The 12,894-nt window shown below is 49.5% G+C and overlaps 1 protein-coding gene across 1 annotated transcript in view; it reads left to right on the top strand.

The window, feature by feature from the left end:
* The window catches only part of LOC106563116 (breakpoint cluster region protein), a 134,710-nt gene that overhangs the window by 90,598 nt on the left and 31,218 nt on the right, over positions 1-12,894 (top strand). Inside the window, 1 exon segment of the mRNA XM_045689934.1 lies at positions 6,815-6,999. Within this exon segment, the coding sequence (XP_045545890.1) occupies positions 6,815-6,999 (185 nt within the window).

The following is a 12,894-nucleotide window of genomic DNA, read 5'->3' as shown; positions in this document are numbered from 1 at the left end:
GTGCTGGGTGAGGTGTACTGTGCTGGGTGAGGTGGGGTGGGGTGTACTGTGCTGGGTGAGATGAGATGTACTGTGCTGGGTGAGGTGAGGTGTACTGTGCTGGGTGAGGTGAGGTGTTCTGTGCTGGGTGATGTGAGGTGTACCGTGCTGGGTGAGATGAGGTGTACTGTGCTGGGTGATGTGATGTGTTCTGTGCTGGGTGATGTGAGGTGTACTGTGCTGGGTGATGTGATGTGTTCTGTGCTGGGTGATGTGAGGTGTACTGTGCGAGGTGATGTGTTCTGTGCTGGGTGAGATGAGGTGTACTGTGCTGGGTGTTGTGGGGTGGGGTGTACTGTGCTGGGTGAGGTGTGGTGTACTGTGCTATGTGAGGTGCGGTGTGCTGGGTGGGGTGTACTGTGCTGGGTGAGGTGGGGTGTACTGTGCTGAGTGAGGTGAGGTGTACTGTGCTGGGTGAGGTGAGGTGTACTGTGCTGGGTGGGGTGTACTGTGCTGGGTGAGGTGAGGTGTTCTGTGCTGGGTGAGATGAGGTGTGCTGGGTGGGTGAGGTGAGGTGTACTGTGCTGGGTGAGGTGAGGTGTTCTGTGCTGGTTGAGGTGAGGTGTACTGTGCTGGGTGATGTGAGGTGTACTGTGCTGGGTGATGTGAGGTGTACTGTGCTGGGTGATGTGAGGTGTACTGTGCTAGGTGATGTCAGGTGTACTGTGCTGGGTGAGATGAGGTGTACTGTGCTGGGTGAGGTGTACTGTGCTGGGTGAGGTGTACTGTGCTGGGTGAGTTGTACTGTGCTGGGTGGGGTGTACTGTGCTGGGTGAGGTGAGGTGTACAGTGCTGGGTGAGGTGTACTGTGCTGGTTGGGGCGTACTGTGCTGGGTGAGGTGAGGTGTTCTGTGCTGGGTGAGATGAGGTGTACTGTGCTGGGTGAGGTGGGGTGGGGTGTACTGTGCTGGGTGAGGTGAGGTGTACTGTGCTGGGTGAGGTGAGGTGTTCTGTGCTGGTTGAGGTGAGGTGTGCTGTGCTGGGTGATGTGAGGTGTACTGTGCAGGGTGATGTGAGGTGTACTGTGCAGGGTGATGTGAGGTGTACTGTTCTGGGTGAGGTGTACTGTGCTGGGTGGGGTGTACTGTGCTGGGTGAGGTGTACTGTGCTGGGTGAGGTGTACTGTGCTGGGTGGGGTGTACTGTGCTGGGTGGGGTGTACTGTGCTGGGTGAGGTGAGGTGTACTGTGCTGGGTGAGGTGTACTGTGCTGGGTGAGGTGAGGTGTACTGTGCTGGGTGATGTGAGATGTACCGTACTGGGTGAGAAGAGGTGTACTGTGCTGGGTGATGTGATGTGTTCTGTGCTGGGTGATGTGAGGTGTACTGTGCTGGGTGATGTGATGTGTTCTGTGCTGGGTGATGTGAGGTGTACTGTGCTAGGTGATGTGATGTGTTCTGTGCTGGGTGAGATGAGGTGTACTGTGCTGGGTGTTGTGGGGTGGGGTGTACTGTGCTGGGTGAGGTGTGGTGTACTGTGCTAGGTGAGGTGCGGTGTGCTGGGTGGGGTGTACTGTGCTGGGTGAGGTGGGGTGTACTGTGCTGGGTGAGGTGAGGTGTACTGTGCTGGGTGAGGTGAGGTGTACTGTGCTGGGTGAGGTGGGGTGTACTGTGCTGGGTGAGGTGTGCTGGTTGAGGTGAGGTGTACTGTGCTGGGTGATGTGAGGTGTACTGTGCAGGGTTATGTGAGGTGTACTGTGCTGGGTGAGATGAGGTGTACTGTGCTGGGTGGGGTGTACTGTGCTGGGTGAGGTGTACTGTGCTGGGTGGGGTGTACTGTGCTGGGTGAGGTGTACTGTGCTGGGTGAGGTGTACTGTGCTGGGTGAGGTGTACTGTGCTGGGTGGGGTGTACTGTGCTGGGTGGGGTGTACTGTGCTGGGTGGGGTGTACTGTGCTGGGTGAGTTGTACTGTGCTGGGTGGGGTGTACTGTGCTGGGTGAGGTGTACTGTGCTGGGTGAGGTGTGCTGGGTGAGGTGTACTGTGCTGGGTGAGGTGTACGGTGCTGGGTGAGTTGTACTGTGCTGGGTGGGGTGTACTGTGCTGGGTTAGGTGTACTGTGCTGGGTGAGGTGTACTGTGCTGGGTGAGGTGGGGTGTACTGTGCTGGGTGAGGTGTACTGTGCTGGGTGAGGTGGGGTGTACTGTGCTGGGTGAGGTGTACTGTGCTCCATGTCTTCTCCTCCTCTCCATGTCTTCTCCTCCTTCTCTCCTCTCCACATCTTCTCCTCCTCCTCTCCTCTCCATGTCTTCTCCTCCTCCTCTCCTCTCCACATCTTCTCCTCCTCCTCTCCTCTCCATGTCTTCTCCTCTTCTTCTCCTCTCCACATCTTCTCTCGCTCCATAAAGGCGTTGTGGGCAGGAGCAGATTTACGACCCACCCCGACCTCTCTCCCTCCCCCTCTCCCCCCTCCCTCCCCCTCTCCCCCTTCCCCTCCCTCCCTCTCTCCCCCTCTCTCCCTTCCCCTCCCTCCCTCTCTCCCTTCCCCTCCCTCCCCCTTACCCCCTCTCTCCCTTCCCCTCCCTCCCTCTCTCCCTTCCCCTCCCTCCCTCTCTCCCTTCCCCTCCCTCCATCTCTCCCTTCCCCTCCCTCCCTCCCTCCCTCCCTCCCTCCCTCCCTCCCTCCCTCCCTCCCTCCCTCCCTCCTCCCTCCCTCCCTCTCTCTCTCCCTCTCTCCCACTCTCTCCCTCTCTCACCCTTCCTCTCCCTCCCTCCCGCTCTCCCTTTCCCTCCCTCCTGCTCTCCCCCTCCCTTCCCCTCTCCCCTCCCTTCCCCTCTTCTCCTCCCTCCCTCTTGCTCTCCCCCTCCCCCCTCTCCTCCTCCCTCCCTCCCTCCCTTAGGAAAAGTGCTTTCTGTCTGATGCATGTCTGGGTCTGCCTCAGACCACTCCTCTCTGTCTCTGTCTCTCTCCATACATTTTCCCAGTCTTTCTCTTTCCCCCCCCTTGTTCTCTCTCTTTCTCTACACCACAGGGACTGACTGAGTTTGGTCACTGAACGTTTCATCTGTGTGTTTAGGTCAAGCTTTCCTTCAATACCCAGGCACTAGTGTCTTTTTTAAATCACACATACTGTCGTGGCCAAAAGGTTTGAGAATGACACAAATATACATTTTCACAACGTTTGCTGCTTCAGTGTCTTTAGATATTTTTGTCAGATGTTACTATGGAATACTGAAGTAGAATTACAAGCATTTCAAAAGTGTCAAAGGCTTTTATTGACAATTACATGAAGTTGATGCAAAGAGTCAATATTTGCAGTGTTGACCCTTCTTTTTCAAGACCTCTGCAATCCGCCCTGGCATGCTGTCAATTAACTTCTGGGCCACATCCTGACTGATGGCAGCCCATTCTTGCATAATCAATGTTTGGAGTTTGTCAGAATTTGTGGGTTTTTGTTTGTCCACCTGCCTCTGGAGGATTGACCACAAGTTCTCAATGGGAACTGGGGAGTTTCCTGGCCATGGACCCAAAATATCGATGTTTTGTTCCCCGAGCTACTTTGTTATCACTTTTGCCTTATGGCAAGGTGCTCCATCATGCCGGAAAAGGCATTGTTCGTCACCAAACTGTTCCTGGATGGTTGGGAGAAGTTGCTCTCAGGGGATGTGTTGGTACCATTCTTAATTCATGGCTGTGTTCTTAGGCAAAATTGTGAGTGAGCCCACTCCCTTGGCTGAGAAGCAACCCCACACATGAATGGTCTCAGGATGCTTTACTGTTGGCATGACACAGGACTGATGGTAGCACTCCCCTTGTCTTCTCTGGACCAGCTTTTTTCCTGGTGCCCCAAACAATCGGAAAGGGGATTCATCAGAGAAAATGACTTTACCCCAGTTCTCAGCAGTCCAATCCCTGTACCTTTTGCAGAATATCAGTCTATCCCTGATGTTTTTCCTGGAGAGAAGTGGCTTCTTTGCTGCCCTTCTTGATACCAGGCCATCCTCCAAAAGTCTTTGCCTCACTGTGCGTGCAGATGCACTCACACCTGCCTGCTGCCATTCCTGAGCAAGCTCTGTACTGGTGGTGCCCCGATCCTGCAGCTGAATCAACTTTGGGAGACGGTCCTGGCGCTTGCTGGACTTTCTTGGGTGCCCTGAAGCCTTCTTCACAACAATTGAACCGCTCTCCTTGAAGTTCTTGATGATCTGATAAATGGTGGATTTAGGTGCAATCTTACTGGCAGCAATATCCTTGCCCTTTTTGTGCAAACAATGATGACGGCACGTGTTTCCTTCCAGGTAACAATGATTGACAGAGGAAGAACAATGATTCCAAGCACCACCCTCCTTTTGAAGCTTCCAGTCTGGGATTCGAACTCAATCAGCATGACAGAGTGATCTCCAGCCTTGTCCTCGTCAACACTCACACCTGTGTTAACGAAAGAATCACTGACATGATGTCAGCTGGTCCTTTTGTGGCAGGGCTGAAATGCAGTGGAAATGTTTTTGGGGGATTCAGTTAATTTGCATGGCAAAGAGGGACTTTGCAATTAATTGCAATTCATCTGATCCCTCTTCATAACATTCTGGAGTATATGCAAATTGCCATCATACAAACTGAGGCAGCAGACTTTGTGAAAATTAATATTTGTGTCATTCTCAAACCTTTTGGCCACGACTGTACACAAGAGATTAGGAAAAAATGCTTGAATGCGCATATGTATGTGTGTGCATGCACCTACACGGTTGAGACGTATGTGAGTGTATATGCATGAGAGTAATGTGTGTGTACACCAGAAAGAGAACAGTCTGTCTGTGGAGAGGCCTCTTCACTTTGTTTTCAACTAGAAGCCAATGGCCTTCCCAGATGTCAGGGCAGCTGCCTCACCTTCAGCTGGAGGAGGAGAGAGAGGTAGAAGGAGAGGAGGAAAAGACTCAGCCATGTCACGCTCCAGTGGCAGAGGTCTCCTTCACACTGCTAGCGGACTGGCGGCAGACGCACATACACACAGTCACACCCACGCACAGAAAAGTACACCATTCATAACAGCACCAAAATAGGTTTTCATTTATACATTGCATTTACCTAGAGCTGGCATCAATAGACCAGTGTTTCTGGAAGTCAAGTCACATGATACATCTGTAGACCCCGCCCTCTGGTGTTTTGGAAAAGACCCATGCGTTGCCATGGCATCTGAACACCTGCTTTCCCCTGTGTGATTGTACTTTTCCACCTGCTTGGGGAAAAAGGCCTCTTACACCCCTCCCCCCCCAAAAAAGGTTTCCATGCCAATGTGATTTAACTGTGTTTTTCCCTGTTCGCGATGGCTGGGCTGCCCCTCTCTGCCAATGGTTCCAACAGGAAATCAATGAGTGTACTTTTTGAGAGTTGGAGAAATGGGGACAAGGTGTGTGTGTGTGTGTGTGTGTGTGTGTGTGTGGATGGTGGATTCCTCCCTTGTGGGGGCTGCTCGGGGATGAGAGAAGAGAGGAGGTTAGGCAGGAAGCGGGAGCTGGGGTGTGACCAGAATGAGTATGACTGCAGCTGTGGAGCCTGCCAGCGGACAAATGGAGGACCTGTGCAAAGAGGAGGAGGAGGGGGGGGGGGAGACTCGCTGGGCTAGAGGGGCTGTCATACTGTAGACTCTGTCTGGGCCTGGAGTGGACTGTCTATGGATGGTTCTGAGATACGGTATTTTCCCAGGGGCTAGGAGCTAAAGCACAGTGACCTTACACCTGACCCATGACTCCTTATGAGGCCCTGGGCGTACAATTAGTCTTCAATCATAACACACACAACCAGACCACTAATACAGGCCTGTACAGAATACATGCTTAGGGGATTGACAGGTTGACTTAGTTCATGTGTGTTTGGTAAGTCTTTGAGTCGTGGGGGGTTGTACTTCAACACTAAGGCACGGTAAACAACTCTGTTACTCTACTTAACGTGCCGTTTTGTCTTCATACGCCCCTCTGCCAGAAGATCTTCTCTCGTGCAGCAGATACCTTGTTGTATTCAGAGGTGGTGGTGGTCTTGTGTGGTCAGGTAGGCTATTCCTGGTTGTGACTACAGCCATCACAGACTACTACTCTACTCACACAGTCATCTGTGAGTGTTCCTCTGGCACGTACTTTACTAGTGTCTCTCCTAAAGGCCCTTGGCATGGGCTACTGGGCGGACACCGTGCAGGCGGTGTGCCCATCCTCAGACAGACAGTCCCTCTGTGTTCCCCTGGCATGGCCTGGCAGCATGCCCCTGCAGGGCGGCTTGCAGCAGTGGGCACTAGCCAGTAGGCAGACAGAAAGTCACTATGGGCAGTAGGCTCTGGGCACAGTGGGCAGTGGACACCCAGGCAGGCAGGGGAGAGTGGGATATCTCACACTTACATAGAGGTTAGATTACTCTGCTGTACTCATGGAAGGAGAGAGAAAGAGAGTGGGAGAAAGAGTGAGAGACACAGAGAGAGACAGAGAGACACAGAGAGAGACACAGAGAGAGAGAGAGAGACAGAGAGAGGCTTCAGAGGCCAATCAGCACACATGAACCCTGGTCAGCTGTTGTGGGTGGTATGTATGTGTGTGGGGGGTTGACCAAAAGTTCTCTGACATTCTGACTCAGATGTCTTCCACTCAGCATTACACACACACACTTCCCAGAACTCTCCACTGTACTCAGCCTCCTGGCCTTGAAGGAATTTGGACTATAAACGGAACTCAAAACATACTAGGATGAAGAAACGTGTATACTGTGACTCAACAACATGATCACGAATGCTTTGTCTATACTCAAATAAAACGACTAGAAATGATTTGACTGACGTTTGTTCACTCCACTCACAGACGGTCCGTTCACGGGGATCCCTCCCACTTACGGTTATGATGCAGACCGTGCGGAGGAGCAGAGGCGCCACCATGACATCCTGCCGTACATCGACGACTCGCCCTCCTCCTCGCCACACCTCAGCTCCAAGAGCCGCAGCAGCCGAGACACCCTCTCCTCTGGATCCCTCGAGTCCTCCAAGTCGGTGAGTGTGCCCCTTCCCACTTCAATTAAGTCTACCACAAAGGTCATCTCCCACTCATTCCAGAAAGCTCCCTCATATCAAACAGGGAATTCTTTCCCAGTCTATAGAGTACCACAGTATGAGTCACAATACCCATAAAACCTAGCGGTCAAACAGGGAAATGGTTCCAATCATTGTTCCACCGGTTCATTTTTCCCATAGGGGATTTTTAGAAACACTTAAAATAAGGGCTGTGTTTCGTGTAGGCTTACCCTCAATATATTCGCCTGTATTTAACCTCCCAAGATGAAATGCTAATTAGCTGCTAATGTGGCTATCATAAAGAACTACAAAACCCATGGTGATCTGGACAAGACAGCCCAATCTCTGGATTAACTATCTAATGTTAGCTAAATGTAGTCATGAATAAATTGGCTACATTTCTTTAAATGGACAATTCTGCGAACTGTCTTGTGCAAGTTTTAAAATGACACAAGAGGTGCTCGCAGGGATTTGTAGTTTTGCATGATGTCTACATTGACGCTAATTAGCATTTTCAAATCTGAGAGTAAATAGAGCTGAATATATTGATAAAAGTCACCTTGTCCGAGAGAGATTTACATGGTTGTCACAACAGTCTAAGCATAAACGCTGCCCTTATTTTAAGTGTTTCTAAAATCCCCTATGAGGAAAATGAATGGTGTGAAAAACGATTGGAACCATTTCCCTGTTTGACCGCTAGGTTTTATGGGTATTATGTCACCTCCACTGTGGGACTCTATACTATCAGCCTCTGGCCCTCCCTCACGGCCTCAACCATGAAGAGACATAAACACTTATCTCTGAGGCACGTCACCTTACCATCTGTAAGCTTATTATCTTCATCAGTTAGCTGTATTACCTAAGTTATATTGCGGTTTTTGTGATGTGATTAAACTTGTGATAGGTGTGTGTGTACACCTCACTGTTCAGGTGAGCCTGGTGCAGTGTGAGTATGTGTCGTGCTAAACACACCGTGCTGCAGTCAGTCTCTCGCTCTCTCCCCTGAAGGAAGTAGTCACATCAATGGTCATAAAGGAAGGCCTATGACCCGCCCCCAGTCTCGCCTCAGTGGCAGAGAGAGCGCTTGTCAAATTGATTGATGGTTGAATCTTCTAATAAATGACGAGTCCCTGGGCTGCACCCAACCTCTGACCTTTTGGGTTTGTCTCGCTCATTGGTTTTAATAAGCGCGCACGCACGCACGCACGCACGCACACACGCACGCACACGCACACACACACACACACACACACACACACACACACACACACACACACACACACACACTCTTTCTCTCTCCCTCTCTCGCTCTCACTGTCCACAAAGAGTGATGGATTTGTTATACAATAGCAGGGATTGAGTGAACATTGATGCGGGGACTCTGTGCAGGTGTTTGATGGGGTTGAGGTCAGGGTTGAGGTCAGGGCTCTGTGCAGGTCAGTCAACTTCTTCCACACCGATCTCAATAAACCATTTCTTTATGGACCTCACTTTGTGCACAGGGGCATTGTCATGCTGAAGCAGGATAGTGCCTTCCCAAACAGTTGCCACAATGTTGGAAGCACAGAATCGTCTAGAATGTCATTGTATGCTGTAGCGTTACATTTTCCCTTCACTGGAACTAAGGGGCCCGAACCATGAAAAACAGCCCCAGACCATTATTCCTCCTCCACCAAACTTTACAGTTGGCACTATGCATTGGGGCAGGTAGTGTTCTCCTGGCATCCGCCAAACCCAGATTCGTCCGTCGGACTGCCAGATGGTGAAGCGTGATTCATCTCGTGTCCACTGCTCCAGAGTCCAATGGCAGCGGCAAGTTTTACACCACTCCAGCCGACGCTTGGCATTGCGCATGGTGATCTTAGGCTTGCAACCTATGACGGTGATTGTATGGCTGTGTGCTCAATGTTATACACCTGTCAGCAACTGGTGTGGCTGAAATAGCCTAATACGCTAATTTGAAAGGGTGTCCACATACTTTTATATATATAGTGCATTCGGAAAGTATTCAGACCCCTTGACTTTTTCCATATTTTGTTGCGTTACAGCCGTATTCTAAACAAATCCTCATCAGTCTACACACAATACCCCATAATGACAAGGCGAAAACAGTTGTAATTTGTTTTGCAAATGTATTACAAATACGTAAGTATTCAGACCCTTTTGAGACTCGAAATTGTGCTCAGGTGCATCCTGTTTCCATTGATCATCCTTGAGATGTTTCTACAACTTGATTGGAGACCACCAGTGGTAAATTCAATTGATTGGACACAATTTTTTATATTTTATTTAAACTTTATTTAACTAGGCAAGTCAGTTAAGAACAAATTCTTATTTACAATGACAGCCTTCCCTGGCCAAACCCTCCCCTAACCCGGACAACGTTGGGACAATTGTGCGCCGCCCTATGGGACTCCCGATCACGGCCGGTTGTGATACAGCCCGGGATCGAACCATGGTCTGTAGTGATGCCTCTAGCACTGAGATGCAGTGCCTTAGACCACTGCGCCACTCGGTAGCCCTTTATAAAATGATTTGGAAAGGCACACACCTGTCTATATAAGGTCCCACAGTTGACAGTGCATGTCAGAGCAAAAACCAAGCCATGAGGTTGAAGGAATTGTCCATAGAGCTCAGTGACAGGATTGTGTCGAGGTACAGATCTGAGGAAGTGTACCAAAAAAATGTCTGCAGCATTGAAGGTCCCCAACAACACAGTGGCCTCCATCATTCTTAAATGGAAGAAGTTTGGAACCACCAAGACTCTTCTTCGAGCTGGCCACCCGGCCAAACTGAGCAATCGGGGGAGAAGGGCCTTGGTCAGGGAGGTGACCAAGAACCTGATGGTCACTCTGACGGAGCTCCAGAGTTCCTCTGTGGAGATGGGAGAACCTTCCAGAAGGACAACCATCTCTGCAGCACTCCACCAATCAGGCCTTTATGGTAGAGTGGCCAGACGGAAGCCACTCCTCAGTAAAAGGTACATGACAGCCTGCTTGGAGTTTGCCAAAAGGCACCTAAAGTACTCTCAGACCATGAGAAACAAGATTCTCTGGTCTGATGAAACCAAGATTGAACTCTTTGGCCTGAATGCCATGTGTCACATCTGGAGGAAACCTGGCACCATCCCTACGGTGAAGCATGGTGGTGGCAGCATCATGGGACCTATTTCAGCTACACCCGTTTCTGACAGGTTCCCCCAGAATCCTCCGCTACCATGAGGCCATTCCTGAGTGATCACATCACCCCTGAGGCAACGCCTGGAAAAAGGTCACTCTCATGTCTGTGGGCCCCGCCAACTCTTCTGAAGGGTTAAGATTCTCCTCAAGGCTGTTAAATGTCTTTAACGAGTCCCCACTACCTGCCAATTGTTTTTTGCCTGACACAAAATGAATTACATTTTTGTTGCCTGACTAAAAATTATTCAAAACGAAAGTCATCATGGGATGCAGTGTGGCAGATGTCAACACAGAGACGTAGAATAACTAGATAGACTAACCATCAGGCCCCTGTAGCATATCTCTCTGTCAATGCCTAGTCAGTCGGTCTCTCTTGAAATGGAAAGTATTACAGTACAATAACTCACTCCTGTACAGAACAAGATAATTCAGAGATGTTTATATTTCGTATTACACCAGAGTGTTTCGTTAATAAATACTTCAGGGACGATGGTGATTTTCAGAGAAAATATGAGAAATGAAAGTGAACAGGGCTATTATAAAAGGAGATGCCCACACTGCCTCCTATCTGGCTTTGAACCTTATGGAAACTGACGTCTCGCTACCATGGGAAACTGAGAGAAGAGAATAAATGTTATTTCAATGTTGCTGCGTTTCTCTCAATGTCCTCAGTTGTTAGGCTTACTCATATGATAATAACTGTTAGTATATATTATGGTGTATTTCCAGTGAGCAATTAGCTTGAGACCTACTTAAATAAATCAGTAGTGATGATGAATCCATGCTATTAGCACCACTGCTAGTTGTGTATTTAGGATGTATTCAGTGATTGAGAAATGAAGTGAAGGTACACAAAGTTACTGTGGACTGACTTTGGGTGGGTGCTTTCCTTATGATTGACCTACTACTTACACACACACACACACACAAACACACACACATACACACGCACACACACGCACACACACACACACACACACACACACACACACACACACACACACACACACACATACACACACACACGCGCACACACAAACGCACATACACACACACGCGCACACACACGCACACACACACAAATGCACACACACACGCACACACACACACACAAACGCACACACACACACACACACACACACACACACACAAACGCACACGCGCACACACACGCACACACACACACAAACGCACACACACACAAATGCACACACACGCACACACAAACACACACGCGCACACATACACACACACAAACACACACACACACACGCACACATACACACACCAGACACACCCAACTCTTTTAGTTGTGTGTACAGTAAGTACCTACTTTAAGGGAGTGGCTGCTGTTGTTAGCATAATCAGCTGAGCTATAGGCCCAGCCCTAGACCCCCTCTGTCTTGGCTGTCTGCACACTGAGAGGGGCTCATTAGTTGTTGCCGTGACAATGAATAAAATATGTTATTATGGAGATGTGATGGGCCCTCCCGAGGTGAGGAGGAGTGTCTGGGCCTGAGCAGTGAATGAATAAACACTCGTTGTTTTCCCTCCTTACTCAACTCCACAATGGAAACGTGGGCTGGCTGAGCCCATTATAACTCGAGAAGGTTTCACAAAATGTTCTCCTCACTCATTTTTATTTATAGAGATTCTCTGGTACTTTTGTATACTTTTTAGCCAGTGGTTTTAAAAGTGGTGCTCACGAGCCAAAAGTGGTCCCCGAAAATTACGTACTACGTCACACATGTACAGATACACTATATATACAAAAGTATGTGGACACCCCTTCAAATTAGTGGATTCGGCTATTTCAGCCAAACCCGTTGTTGACAGGTGGATAAAATCAAGGACAGGGCCATGCAATCTCCATAGAGAAATATTGACCGTTGATTCCACCTTTCCAACAAGTCAGTTTGTCAAATTTCTGACCTGCTAGAGCTGCCCCAGTCAACTGTAAGTGCTGTTATTGTGAAGTGGAAACGTCTAGGAGCAACAACGGCTCAGCCGCGTAGTGGTAGGCCACACAAGCTCACAGAACGGGACCGCTGAAGCACGTAGAGCGTAAAAATCGTCTCAACACTCACTACCGAGTTCCAAACTACCTCTGGAAGCAACGTCAGCACAAGAACTGTTAGTCAGGAGCTTCATGAAATGGGTTTCCATGGCCGAGCAGCAGCACACAAGCCTAAGATCACCATGTGCAATGCCAAGCACCGGCTGGAGTGGTGTAAAGCCGCCATTGGACTCTGGAGCAGTGGAAACGCGTTTTCTGGAGTGATGAATCACGCTTCACCATCTCGCAGTCCGACAGACGAATCAGTGTTTGGCGGATGCCAGGAGAGCACTACCTGTCCCAATGCATAGTGCCAACTGTAAAGTTTGGTGGAGGAGGAATAATGGTCTGGGGCTGTTTTTCATGGTTCGGGCTAGGTCCCTTAGTTCCTGTGAAGGGAAATCTTAACGCTACAGCATACAATGACATTCTCGACGATTCTGTGCTTCCAACTTTGTTGCAACAGTTTGGTCATACATCTGTTCTCAGTCATGTAGGTGGTCCAAACACCCAAAGCGTGCATACTCTTGTCAAATAAAATGCTTTAAATGATCTTCTCTTTTAACACTCTTGTCAAGTATGGAAGCAGAAAAGGCCTGTTGTATAAAAGCCAGAGAAACAGATCCAATCACAGCACAG

This window comes from Salmo salar, chromosome ssa11 (genome assembly GCF_905237065.1).
Source record: "Salmo salar chromosome ssa11, Ssal_v3.1, whole genome shotgun sequence".
In the NCBI taxonomy this organism is placed as follows: domain Eukaryota; kingdom Metazoa; phylum Chordata; class Actinopteri; order Salmoniformes; family Salmonidae; genus Salmo; species Salmo salar.
This window is presented reverse-complemented; position numbering and strand designations above follow the sequence as displayed.